Genomic DNA, 13,884 nt, shown 5'->3' with positions numbered 1-13,884 from the left:
TCCTACCCTCCTCTAATACCGACACCCTCCTCTAATACCGACACCCCCTCCTACCCTCCTCTAATACTGACACCCCCCTCCTACCCTCCTCTAATACCGACACCCCCACTCCTACCCTCCTCTAATACCGACACCCCCTCCTACCCTCCTCTAATACCGACACCCCCCTCCTACCCTCCTCTAATACCGACACCCTCCTCTAATACCGACACCCCCTCCTACCCTCCTCTAATACTGACACCCCCCTCCTACCCTCCTCTAATACCGACACCCCCCTCCTACCCTCCTCTAATACCGACACCCCCCTCCTACCCTCCTCTAATACCGACACCCCCCTCCTACCCTCCTCTAATACCGACACCCCCACTCCTACCCTCCTCTAATACCGACACCCCCCTCCTACCCTCCTCTAATACCGACACACTCCTCCTACCCTCCTCTAATACCGACACCCCCCTCCTACCCTCCTCTAATACTGACACCTCTTCCTACCCTCCTCTAATACCAACACCCCCTTCCTACCCTCCTCTAATACCGACACCCCCCTCCTACCCTCCTCTAATACTGAGACCCCCCTCCTACCCTCCTCTAATACCGACACCCCCACTCCTACCCTCCTCTAATACCGACACCCCCACTCCTACCCTCCTCTAATACTGAGACCCCCCTCCTACCCTCCTCTAATACCGACACCCCCCTCCTACCCTCCTCTAATACCGACACACTCCTCCTACCCTCCTCTAATACCGACACCCCCCTCCTACACTCCTCTAATACCGACACCCCCATTTTTACCCCCCTCCTATCCTCCTCTAATACCGACACCCCCACTCCTACCCCCCTCCTATCCTCCTCTAATACCGACACCCCCCTCCTACCCCCCTCCTACCCTCCTCTAATACCGACACCCCACTCCTATCCTCCTCTAATACCGACACCCCCCTCCTACCCTCCTCTAATACCGACACCCCCCTCCTACCCTCCTCAAATACTGACACCCCCCTCCTACCCTCCTCTAATACCGACACCACCCTCCTACCCTCCTCTAATACCGACACCCCCCTCCTACCCTCCTCTAATACCGACACCCCCCTCCTACCCTCCTCAAATACCAACACCCCCCTCCTACCCTCCTCTAATACCGACACCCCCCACCTACCCTCCTCTAATACCGACACCCCCCTCCTACCCGCCTCTAATACCGACACCCCCCTCCTACCCTCCTCTAATACCGACACCCCCACTCCTACCCTCCTCTAATACCGACACCCCCCTCCTACCCTCCTCTAATACCGACACCCCCCTCCTACCCTCCTCTAATACCGACACCCCCCTCCTACCCTCCTCTAATACCGACACACTCCTCCTACCCTCCTCTAATACCGACACCCCCCTCCTACCCTCCTCTAATACTGACACCCTCCTCCTACCCTCCTCTAATACCAACACCCCCTTCCTACCCTCCTCTAATACCGACACCCCCCTCCTACCCTCCTCTAATACCGACACCCCCACTCCTACCCTCCTCTAATACCGACACCCCCACTCCTACCCTCCTCTAATACCGACACCCCCCTCCTACCCTCCTCTAATACTGAGACCCCCCTCCTACCCTCCTCTAATACCGACACCCCCCTCCTACCCTCCTCTAATACCGACACACTCCTCCTACCCTCCTCTAATACCGACACCCCCCTCCTACACTCCTCTAATACCGACACCCCCATTTCTACCCCCCTCCTATCCTCCTCTAATACCGACACCCCCACTCCTACCCCCCTCCTATCCTCCTCTAATACCAACACCCCACTCCTATCCTCCTCTAATACCGACACCCCCCTCCTACCCCCCTCCTACCCTCCTCTAATACCGACACCCCACTCCTATCCTCCTCTAATACCGACACCCCCCTCCTACCCTCCTCAAATACTGACACCCCCCTCCTACCCTCCTCTAATACTGACACCCCCATCCTACCCTCCTCTAATACCGACACCCCCCTCCTACCCTCCTCTAATACCGACACCCCCCTCCTACCCTCCTCAAATACCAACACCCCCCTCCTACCCTCCTCTAATACCGACACCCCCCACCTACCCTCCTCTAATACCGACACCCCCCTCCTACCCTCCTCTAATACCAACACCCCACTCCTACCCTCCTCTAATACCGACACCCCCCTCCTACCCTCCTCTAATACCGACACCCCACTCCTATCCTCTTCTAATACCGACACCCCCCTCCTACCCTCCTCAAATACTGACACCCCCCTCCTACCCTCCTCTAATACTGACACCCCCCTCCTACCCTCCTCTAATACCGACACCCCCCTCCTACCCTCCTCTAATACCGACACCCCCCTCCTACCCTCCTCAAATACCAACACCCCCCTCCTACCCTCCTCTAATACCGACACCCCCCACCTACCCTCCTCTAATACCGACACCCCCCTCCTACCCGCCTCTAATACCGACACCCCCCTCCTACCCTCCTCTAATACCGACACCCCCACTCCTACCCTCCTCTAATACCGACACCCCCCTCCTACCCTCCTCTAATATCGACACCCCCCTCCAACCCTCCTCTAATACCGACACCCCCCTCCTACCCTCCTCTAATACCGACACCCTCCTCCTACCCTCCTCTAATACCGATACCCCACTCCTACCCTCCTCTAATATCGACACCCCCCTCCTACCCTCCTCTAATACCGACACCCCCCTCCTACCATCCTCTAATACCGACACCCTCCTCATACCCTCCTCTAATACCGACACCCCCCTCCTACCCTCCTCTAATACTGACACCCCCCCTCCTACCCTCCTCTAATAGTGACACCCCCCCTCCTACCCCCTCTAATACTGACACCCCCTCTCCTACCCTCCTCTAATACCGACACCCCTCTCCTACCCTCCTCTAATATCGACACCCCCCTCCTACCCTCCTCTAATACCGACATCCCCTTCCTACCCTCCTCTAATACCGACACCCCCCTCCTACCCTCCTCTAATATCGACACCCCCCTCCTACCCTCCTCTAATACAGACACCCCACTCCTACCCTCCTCTAACACCGACACCCCACTCCTACCCCCCTCTAATACCGACACCCCACTCCTACCCTCCTCTAATACCGACACCCCCCTCCTACCCTCCTCTAATACTGACCACCCCCCTCCTACCCTCCTCTAATACTGACACCCCCCCTCCTCTAATAGTGACACCCCCCCTCCTACCCCCTCTAATACTGACACCCCCTCTCCTACCCTCCTCTAATACCGACACCCCCCTCCTACCCTCCTCTAATACCGACACCCCCCTCCTACCCTCCTCTAATATCGACACCCCCCTCCTAACCTCCTCTAACACCGACCCCCCCTCCTACCCCCACTCCTACCCTCCTCTAATACTGCCCCCTCCTACCCTCCTCTAATACTGACACCCCCAGCACTGCCCCTCCTACCCTCTAATACTGACACCCCCAGCACTGCCTCTTCCTACCCTCTAATACTGACACCCCCAGCACTGCTCCCTCCTACCCTCTAATACTGACGACCCCAGCACTGCCCCTCCTACCCTCTAATACTGACACCCCCAGCACTGCCCCCTCCTACCCTCTAATACTGATACCCCCAGCACTGCTCCCTTCTACCCACTAATACTGACACCCCCAGAACTGCCTCCTCCTACCCTCTAATACTGACACCCCCAGCACTGCCCCCTCCTACCCTCTAATACTGACACCCTCAGCACTGCCCCCTCCTACCCTCTAATACTGACACTCCCAGCACTGCCCCTCCTACCCTCTAATACTGACACCCCCAGCACTGCCCCCTCCTACCCACTAATACTGACACTCCCAGCACTGCCCCATCTACCCTCTAATACTGACACCCCCAGCACTGCCCCCTCCTACCCTCTAATACTGACACCCCAGCACTGCTCCCTCCTACCCACTAATACTGACACCCCCAGCACTGCCTCCTCCTACCCACTAATACTGACACCCCCAGCACTGCCTCCTCCTACCCTCTAATACAGAGACACCCCCAGCACTGCCCCCTCCTACCCTCTAATACTGACACCCCCAGCACTGCACCCTCCTACCCACTAATACTGACACTCCCAGCACTGCCCCATCTACCCTCTAATACTGACACCCCCAGCACTGCCCCTCCTACCCACTAATACTGACACCCCCAGCACTGCCCCCTCCTACCCACTAATACTGACACCCCCAGCACTGCCCCCTCCTACCTACTAATACTGACACCCCCAGCACTGCCCCTCCTACCCACTAATACTGACACCCCCAGCACTGCCCCTCCTACCCACTAATACTGACACCCCCAGCACTGCCCCCTCCTACCCACTAATACTGACAAACCCAGCACTGCCGCCTCCTACCAACTAATACTGACACCCCCATCACTGCCCCCTCCTACCCTCTAATACGGACACCCCCAGCACTGCCTCCTCCTACCCACTAATACTGACACCCCCAGCACTGCCTCCTCCTACCCACTAATACTGACACCCCCAGCACTGCCCCCATCTACCCTCTAATACTGACACCCCCAGCACTGCCTCCTCCTACCCACTAATACTGACACCCCCAGCACTGCCCCCTCCTACCCTCTAATACTGACACCCCCAGCACTGCCTCCTCCTACCCACTAATACTGACACCCCCAGCACTGCCCCCATCTACCCTCTAATACTGACACCCCCAGCACTGCCCCCTCCTACCCACTAATACTGACACCCCCAGCACTGCCGCCTCCTACCAACTAATACTGACACCCCCATCACTGCCCCCTCCTACCCTCTAATACTGACACCCCCATCACTGCCCCCTCCTACCCACTAATACTGACACTCCCAGCACTGCCCCCTCCTACCCTCTAATACTGACACCCCCAGCACTGCCCCCTCCTACCCTCTAATACTGACACCCCCAGCACTGCCCCCTCCTACCCACTAATACTGACACCCCCAGCACTGCCCCCTCCTACCCTCTAATACTGACACCCCCATCACTGCCCCCTCCTACCCACTAATACTGACACTCCCAGCACTGCCCCTCCTACCCTCTAATACTGACACCACCAGCACTGCCCCTCCTACCCTCTAATACTGACACCCCCACTCCTACCCTCCTCTAATACCGACACCCCCCTCCTACCCTCCTCTAATACTGAGACCCCCCTCCTACCCTCCTCTAATACCGACACCCCCACTCCTACCCTCCTCTAATACCGACACCCCCCTCCTACCCTCCTCTAATACCGAAACACTCCTCCTACCCTCCTCTAATACTGACACCCCCCTCCTACCCTCCTCTAATACTGACACCCTCCTCCTACCCTCCTCTAATACCAAAACCCCCTTCCTACCCTCCTCTAATACCGACACCCCCCTCCTACCCTCCTCTAATACCGACACCCCCACTCCTACCCTCCTCTAATACCGACACCCCCACTCCTACCCTCCTCTAATACCGACACCCCCCTCCTACCCTCCTCTAATACTGAGACCCCCCTCCTACCCTCCTCTAATACCGACACCCCCCTCCTACCCTCCTCTAATACCGACACACTCCTCCTACCCTCCTCTAATACCGACACCCCCCTCCTACACTCCTCTAATACCGACACCCCCATTTCTACCCCCCTCCTATCCTCCTCTAATACCGACACCCCCACTCCTACCCCCCTCCTATCCTCCTCTAATACCAACACCCCCCTCCTACCCCCCTCCTACCCTCCTCTAATACCGACACCCCACTCCTATCCTCCTCTAATACCGACACCCCCCTCCTACCCTCCTCTAATACCGACACCCCCCTCCTACCCTCCTCAAATACTGACACCCCCCTCCTACCCTCCTCTAATACTGACACCCCCCTCCTACCCTCCTCTAATACCGACACCCCCCTCCTACCCTCCTCTAATACCGACACCCCCCTCCTACCCTCCTCAAATACCAACACCCCCCTCCTACCCTCCTCTAATACCGACACCCCCCACCTACCCTCCTCTAATACCGACACCCCCCTCCTACCCGCCTCTAATACCGACACCCCCCTCCTACCCTCCTCTAATACCGACACCCCCACTCCTACCCTCCTCTAATACCGACACCCCCCTCCTACCCTCCTCTAATATCGACACCCCCCTCCAACCCTCCTCTAATACCGACACCCTCCTCCTACCCTCCTCTAATACCGACACCCTCCTCCTATTCTCCTCTAATACCGACACCCCCACTCCTACCCTCCTCTAATACCGACACCCCCCTCCTACCCTCCTCTAATACCGACACCCCCCTCCTACCCTCCTCTAATACCGACACCCCCCTCCTACCCTCCTCTAATACCGACACCCCCCTCCTACCCTCCTCTAATACCGACACCCCCCTCCTACCCTCCTCTAATACCGACACCCTCCTCTAATACCGACACCCCCCTCCTACCCTCCTCTAATACCGATACCCCACTCCTACCCTCCTCTAATATCGACACCCCCCTCCTACCCTCCTCTAATACCGACACCCCCCTCCTACCCTCCTCTAATACCGACACCCTCCTCATACCCTCCTCTAATACCGACACCCCCCTCCTACCCTCCTCTAATACTGACACCCCCCCTCCTACCCTCCTCTAATAGTGACACCCCCCTCCTACCCCCTCTAATACTGACACCCCCTCTCCTACCCTCCTCTAATACCGACACCCCCCTCCTACCCTCCTCTAATATCGACACCCCCCTCCTACCCTCCTCTAATACCGACACCCCCTTCCTACCCTCCTCTAATACCGACACCCCCCTCCTACCCTCCTCTAATATCGACACCCCCCTCCTACCCTCCTCTAATACAGACACCCCACTCCTACCCTCCTCTAACACCGACACCCCACTCCTACCCTCCTCTAATACCGACACCCCACTCCTACCCTCCTCTAATACCGACACCCCCCTCCTACCCTCCTCTAATACTGACCACCCCCCTCCTACCCTCCTCTAATACTGACACCCCCCCTCCTCTAATAGTGACACCCCCCCTCCTACCCCCTCTAATACTGACACCCCCTCTCCTACCCTCCTCTAATACCGACACCCCCCTCCTACCCTCCTCTAATATCGACACCCCCCTCCTAACCTCCTCTAACACCGACCCCCCCTCCTACCCCCACTCCTACCCTCCTCTAATACTGCCCCCTCCTACCCTCCTCTAATACTGACACCCCCAGCACTGCCCCTCCTACCCTCTAATACTGACACCCCCAGCACTGCCTCTTCCTACCCTCTAATACTGACACCCCCAGCACTGCTCCCTCCTACCCTCTAATACTGACGACCCCAGCACTGCCCCTCCTACCCTCTAATACTGACACCCCCAGCACTGCCCCCTCCTACCCTCTAATACTGATACCCCCAGCACTGCTCCCTTCTACCCACTAATACTGACACCCCCAGAACTGCCTCCTCCTACCCTCTAATACTGACACCCCCAGCACTGCCCCCTCCTACCCTCTAATACTGACACCCTCAGCACTGCCCCCTCCTACCCTCTAATACTGACACTCCCAGCACTGCCCCTCCTACCCTCTAATACTGACACCCCCAGCACTGCCCCCTCCTACCCACTAATACTGACACTCCCAGCACTGCCCCATCTACCCTCTAATACTGACACCCCCAGCACTGCCCCCTCCTACCCTCTAATACTGACACCCCAGCACTGCTCCCTCCTACCCACTAATACTGACACCCCCAGCACTGCCTCCTCCTACCCACTAATACTGACACCCCCAGCACTGCCTCCTCCTACCCTCTAATACAGAGACACCCCCAGCACTGCCCCCTCCTACCCTCTAATACTGACACCCCCAGCACTGCACCCTCCTACCCACTAATACTGACACTCCCAGCACTGCCCCATCTACCCTCTAATACTGACACCCCCAGCACTGCCCCTCCTACCCACTAATACTGACACCCCCAGCACTGCCCCCTCCTACCCACTAATACTGACACCCCCAGCACTGCCCCCTCCTACCCACTAATACTGACACCCCCAGCACTGCCCCTCCTACCCACTAATACTGACACCCCCAGCACTGCCCCTCCTACCCACTAATACTGACACCCCCAGCACTGCCCCCTCCTACCCACTAATACTGACACCCCCAGCACTGCCGCCTCCTACCAACTAATACTGACACCCCCATCACTGCCCCCTCCTACCCTCTAATACGGACACCCCCAGCACTGCCTCCTCCTACCCACTAATACTGACACCCCCAGCACTGCCTCCTCCTACCCACTAATACTGACACCCCCAGCACTGCCCCCATCTACCCTCTAATACTGACACCCCCAGCACTGCCCCCTCCTACCCTCTAATACGGACACCCCCAGCACTGCCCCCATCTACCCTCTAATACTGACACCCCCAGCACTGCCTCCTCTTACCCACTAATACTGACACCCCCAGCACTGCCCCCTCCTACCCTCTAATACTGACACCCCCAGCACTGCCTCCTCCTACCCACTAATACTGACACCCCCAGCACTGCCCCCATCTACCCTCTAATACTGACACCCCCAGCACTGCCCTCTCCTACCCTCTAATACTGACACCCCCATCACTGCCCCCTCCTACCCACTAATACTGACACTCCCAGCACTGCCCCTCCTACCCTCTAATACTGACACCACCAGCACTGCCCCTCCTACCCTCTAATACTGACACCCCCAGCACTGCCTCCTCCTACCCTCTAATACTGATACCCCCAGCACTGCCTCCTCCTACCCACTAATACTGACACCCCCAGCACTGCCTCCTCCTACCCTCTAATACTGACACCCCCAGCACTGCCCCTCCTACCCACTAATACTGACACCCCCAGCACTGCCCCCTCCTACCCTCTAATACTGATACCCCCAGCACTGCCCTCTCCTAACCTCTAATACTGACACCCCCAGCACTGCCTCCTCCTACCCTCTAATACTGACACTCCCAGCACTGCCCCTCCTACCCACTAATACTGACACCCCCAGCACTGCCTCCTCCTACCCACTAATACTGACACTCCCAGCACTGCCCCCTCCTACCCTCTAATACTGACACCCCCAGCACTGCCTCCTCCTACCCACTAATACTGACACCCCAGCACTGCCTCCTCCTACCCACTAATACTGACACCCCCAGCACTGCCTCCTCCTACCCACTAATACTGACACCCCCAGCACTGCCTCCTCCTACCCTCTAATACTGACACCCCCAGCACTGCCTCCTCCTACCCTCTAATACTGACACACCCAGCACTGCCCCCTCCTACCCACTAATACTGACACTCCCAGCACTGCCCCCTCCAACCCTCTAATACTGACACCCCCAGCACTGCCTCCTCATACCCTCTAATACTGACACCCCCAGCACTGCCCCCTCCTACCCACTAATACTGACACCCCCAGCACTGCCCCCTCCTACCCACTAATACTGACACCCCCAGCACTGCCTCCTCCTACCCACTAATACTGACACCCCCAGCACTGCCCCCTCCTACCCACTAATACTGACACCCCCAGCACTGCCCCCTCCTACCCACTAATACTGACACCCCCAGCACTGCCCCCTCCTACCCACTAATACTGACACCCCCAGCACTGCCTCCTGCTACCCTCTAATACTGACACCCCCAGCACTGCCTCTTCCTACCCACTAATACTGACACCCCCAGCACTGCCTCTTCCTACCCACTAATACTGACACCCCCAGCACTGTCTCCTCCTACCCACTAATACTGACACTCCCAGCACTGCCCCCTCCTACCCTCTAATACTGACACCCCAGCACTACCTCCTCCTACCCTCTAATACTGACACCCCTTTACATTGACCCCTTCTGCCCTCCAATGCTGTTCCTCCATGGGTACATGCTCCTGTCATGCCCCATTCCTCTTTGTGAAGTCTCCTCACCTGGGTGACATGACATTCTGTGACTCGGTTCTGCCAATCGTGCCCAGATGTGGCACCCGCTCTGTGCCCTCCCAGGAACTCGGCTCTGCAGCCAGGGGTACAGCAGCCAGCGGGTCACCGGGCTCCTAATAAAGGGTGACTTGGTGAGTGTGTGTGGTGGGCACAGGCGACACTCACATACTATCCTAACAGCAGTGCCACTCAGCAGCTTCATCAGAAGGGAAGTGTTCCCAGAATGGGTAAACCCGCTACATCTCACCGCCATATTGTTATGTCACATACTAGGAGTAAGTGACATTGGGATTTACCATTGAACATATAATGCTATTTAATACAAAGAATTACAGGCTACATATTTAGGCCCATCGTTACCTAGCAGTGCCCTGCCATAGGACCCATCCCATGCCAGAACATACCTCCCTTTCTATGTGAATGGGCCTGAAGATGTCTTCCAGTCCCGGAAGGTATCTTACAGCACAGAGCTGCGTAATCACTATGGGCCACAGAGCGGCCACTTGGGCGGCTTTCTGATTGGTCTGATCTCGGGGCGATAAAGCTTCAGAACCCCTTCACACTATAACTTCCTCCCCCGCTGCAGACATAACACAGCCTATGTCTTTCCTCTCACAGCATAGGCAAACAAAAGGAAGGCAGAAGCAAATTCATGGTTACAAAGAGTGCAAGCTCTCAGGATCACAGAGGTCACATCTTCAGGGAGGTGTTTTACATGAAGCGGACATAGCATGTCCTTTTTATACAATGGGCATGAACGTTACAATTATCAAGGGGACTTTCAGAACTCAGAGAGAAAAATATGGGAATATAAACTAATGCATCAACTTCAACGATAAATGTCAGGTCAAATATTTATTTGAACAAATCTATTGTATCTGCCATCACAGTCTCCATGGGTAATGAATCCCACACTGTAACTGCCCTTACTGTAAAGAACCCTTTCCTTTGTTGCTGGTGAAATCTCCTTTCCTCCAACCTTAAGGGATGGCCCCGAGTCCTTTGTACTGCCCGTGGGATGAATAGTTCTTTTGAAAGCTCCTTGTATTGTCCCTGAATATATTTGTATATAGTTATCATATCCCCTCTTAGACGCCTCTTTTCTAATGTAAATAAATCTAATTTAGCTAGCCTCTCCTCATAAGTTAGATTGTCCACCCCATTTATTCATTTGGTGGCTCTTCTCTCTCTAGTTCCATAATGTCTTTTCTAAGGAGTGGTGCCCAAAATTGGACTCCATATTCAAGGTGTGGTCTTACTAATGCTTTGTAAAGGGGAATAATTTTGTTTACTTCCCTTCCATCCATTGCCTGTTTGATGCAAGATAAGATCTTGTTTGCCTTTGCAACTACTGCCTTGAAAGTTCCTTTCATTCACCTTGATTATATTTTTATATAGCTAACATAGCCCCTCTTATGATTGTTTTCATTAGAAAAGTGACATCTAATTTGGATCTGAATATAAAAAGGGGGATGGGGGAGCACAATCGTCGTAAACAGGCAACAGTATGGATCTAATGAATGCTCTTAATGTGAAGCAGTTGTTACCATGAGCAAATTAGGTAGCTCAGGTGGCTAATGTCTAATTGGAAGGGAAGACACACATAGGTTTGTATGTATTAATGAGTTGGTAAGATAAAAGTATATATAACTTACACGGCCTTGTGTAAGCTCAGTCACATCAAGGTTTCTTTGGGGATCCCGTGTTCTGCGGTTGATGCTTTTCTTCTTGCGGTGTAGTTACTTCTTCTTGTTGTCTATGCCGTTATCTTCATTAGTTCCAGGTGCCGCTCCAGGGGGATTTCCTCTCGTATAAACAGAGAAGGGGGATAGGATTAAAACATATACATATATACGTTAATAGGGGGGAAGGGTGACGTGGCTATAAACCAATGGACAATATGATAATCTAGCACTCACACGGGCTAATGTGAGTGTGTTCTTATCTTGGTATCTTGCTCATGTAGGGTTATTACCCGATCGGAGGCAAGTGATGAAAGGATGGGGTATAAGGTTATAAAAAGTGAAAATATATCTCAATACTCACACGGGCCAGTGTGAGTACACACTCCTAGCGGTATCTTTCTTCTTCTATTGCTGGTACAGCTGAAGTGAAGATGGGAAGAACACATACAAAGGACACTAGGGTCTTCAGGGTAAAACTAATTTTAATGAATATAAAAACACAAAAGATAAAAAACAGAAACCAAGCGTTGGTTTCTGTTTTTTATCTTTTGTGTTTTTATATTCATTAAAATTAGTTTTACCCTGAAGACCCTAGTGTCCTTTGTATGTGTTCTTCCCATCTTCACTTCAGCTGTACCAGCAATAGAAGAAGAAAGATACCGCTAGGAGTGTGTACTCACACTGGCCCGTGTGAGTATTGAGATATATTTTCACTTTTTATAACCTTATACCCCATCCTTTCATCACTTGCCTCCGATCGGGTAATAACCCTACATGAGCAAGATACCAAGATAAGAACACACTCACATTAGCCCGTGTGAGTGCTAGATTATCATATTGTCCATTGGTTTATAGCCACGTCACCCTTCCCCCCCTATTAACGTATATATGTATATGTTTTAATCCTATCCCCCTTCTCTGTTTATACGAGAGGAAATCCCCCTGGAGCGGCACCTGGAACTAATGAAGATAACGGCATAGACAACAAGAAGAAGTAACTACACCGCAAGAAGAAAAGCATCAACCGCAGAACACGGGATCCCCAAAGAAACCTTGATGTGACTGAGCTTACACAAGGCCGTGTAAGTTATATATACTTTTATCTTACCAACTCATTAATACATACAAACCTATGTGTGTCTTCCCTTCCAATTAGACATTAGCCACCTGAGCTACCTAATTTGCTCATGGTAACAACTGCTTCACATTAAGAGCATTCATTAGATCCATACTGTTGCCTGTTTACGACGATTGTGCTCCCCCATCCCCCTTTTTATATTCATTGCCTACAAGGGTCCTGGATAGATCCTGCTGGGGTTCCGAGTCACAAGAGGACATCACCTGAAAATCACTTACAGGCAGTATAACACCATTCTCCATATACACTTCCACAGATCAAATAAGACAAACAGAGATAGCGCCCGGGTACCTCCCCAAACAACTCATCTAATTTGGATCGCCTTCCCTCTAAAGTCAGACCTCCCATCCCCTTACCTAATTTGGTAGTTGTTCTATACACTTTATTCAGTTGCATACAAGCACTCCTAAATCCTTCTCCATCAACGGTTGATCTATTATTATATTTTACTTGTATGGCACTAACATATTTCACAGCGGAGTACAATGAGGGAGGGAGGACAATAACATTGTATGACAAAAGAGTACATACTATATATGTTAAGACAAACTGAGACAATAGGAAGGAGGTTCCTGCCCCAAGGAGGTTACCTTATTCTGCCCCATTTATGTTGTATGTAGCTTTGCAAATGCATAACCTTAAATATATTAAACCTCATCTGCCATTTACCTGCCCACGTTTCCAGTCTCTCCAAGTCCTTCGGGAGAGAAATTACACCCTGCTCTGATTCTATTACCTTACACATGGTCAAGGCGTAAGTTTTACGAAAAAGCCAACAAGCCAGATACCTTACTTGCCAATAAGCTACGAAATAGGCTTCCAAATTACTGTATCGCATCGATTCGGACCCAGGGGGGGGACCTTACCTCCAATCCTAGAATGATCGTGGAGGAGTTTAAACGTTATTATGAAACGCTCTATGATGGAGATAAGGTCAGCCACACACAACAAACAGGAGAGAGACTTAAAGTCTTCTTAAAAGAGGCACGATTACCCAAATTGAACAGAGGAGAGAGAGAAGAGCTACAGGGGGACTTTACCTCAGAAGAACCAGCTGAGGTAAT

At 53.5% G+C, this 13,884-nt stretch overlaps 1 protein-coding gene across 1 annotated transcript in view; it reads right to left on the bottom strand.

Moving 5' to 3' along the window:
* The window catches only part of LOC142492482 (phosphofurin acidic cluster sorting protein 2-like), a 330,781-nt gene that overhangs the window by 229,719 nt on the left and 87,178 nt on the right, over positions 1-13,884 (bottom strand). The window contains exon 8 of the mRNA XM_075595119.1: positions 9,986-10,110. Within this exon, the coding sequence (XP_075451234.1) occupies positions 9,986-10,110 (125 nt within the window). The remainder of the gene's footprint in view (positions 1-9,985; positions 10,111-13,884) is intronic.

This window comes from Ascaphus truei, chromosome 4, assembly GCF_040206685.1.
Source record: "Ascaphus truei isolate aAscTru1 chromosome 4, aAscTru1.hap1, whole genome shotgun sequence".
Lineage (NCBI taxonomy): Eukaryota > Metazoa > Chordata > Amphibia > Anura > Ascaphidae > Ascaphus > Ascaphus truei.
This window is presented reverse-complemented; position numbering and strand designations above follow the sequence as displayed.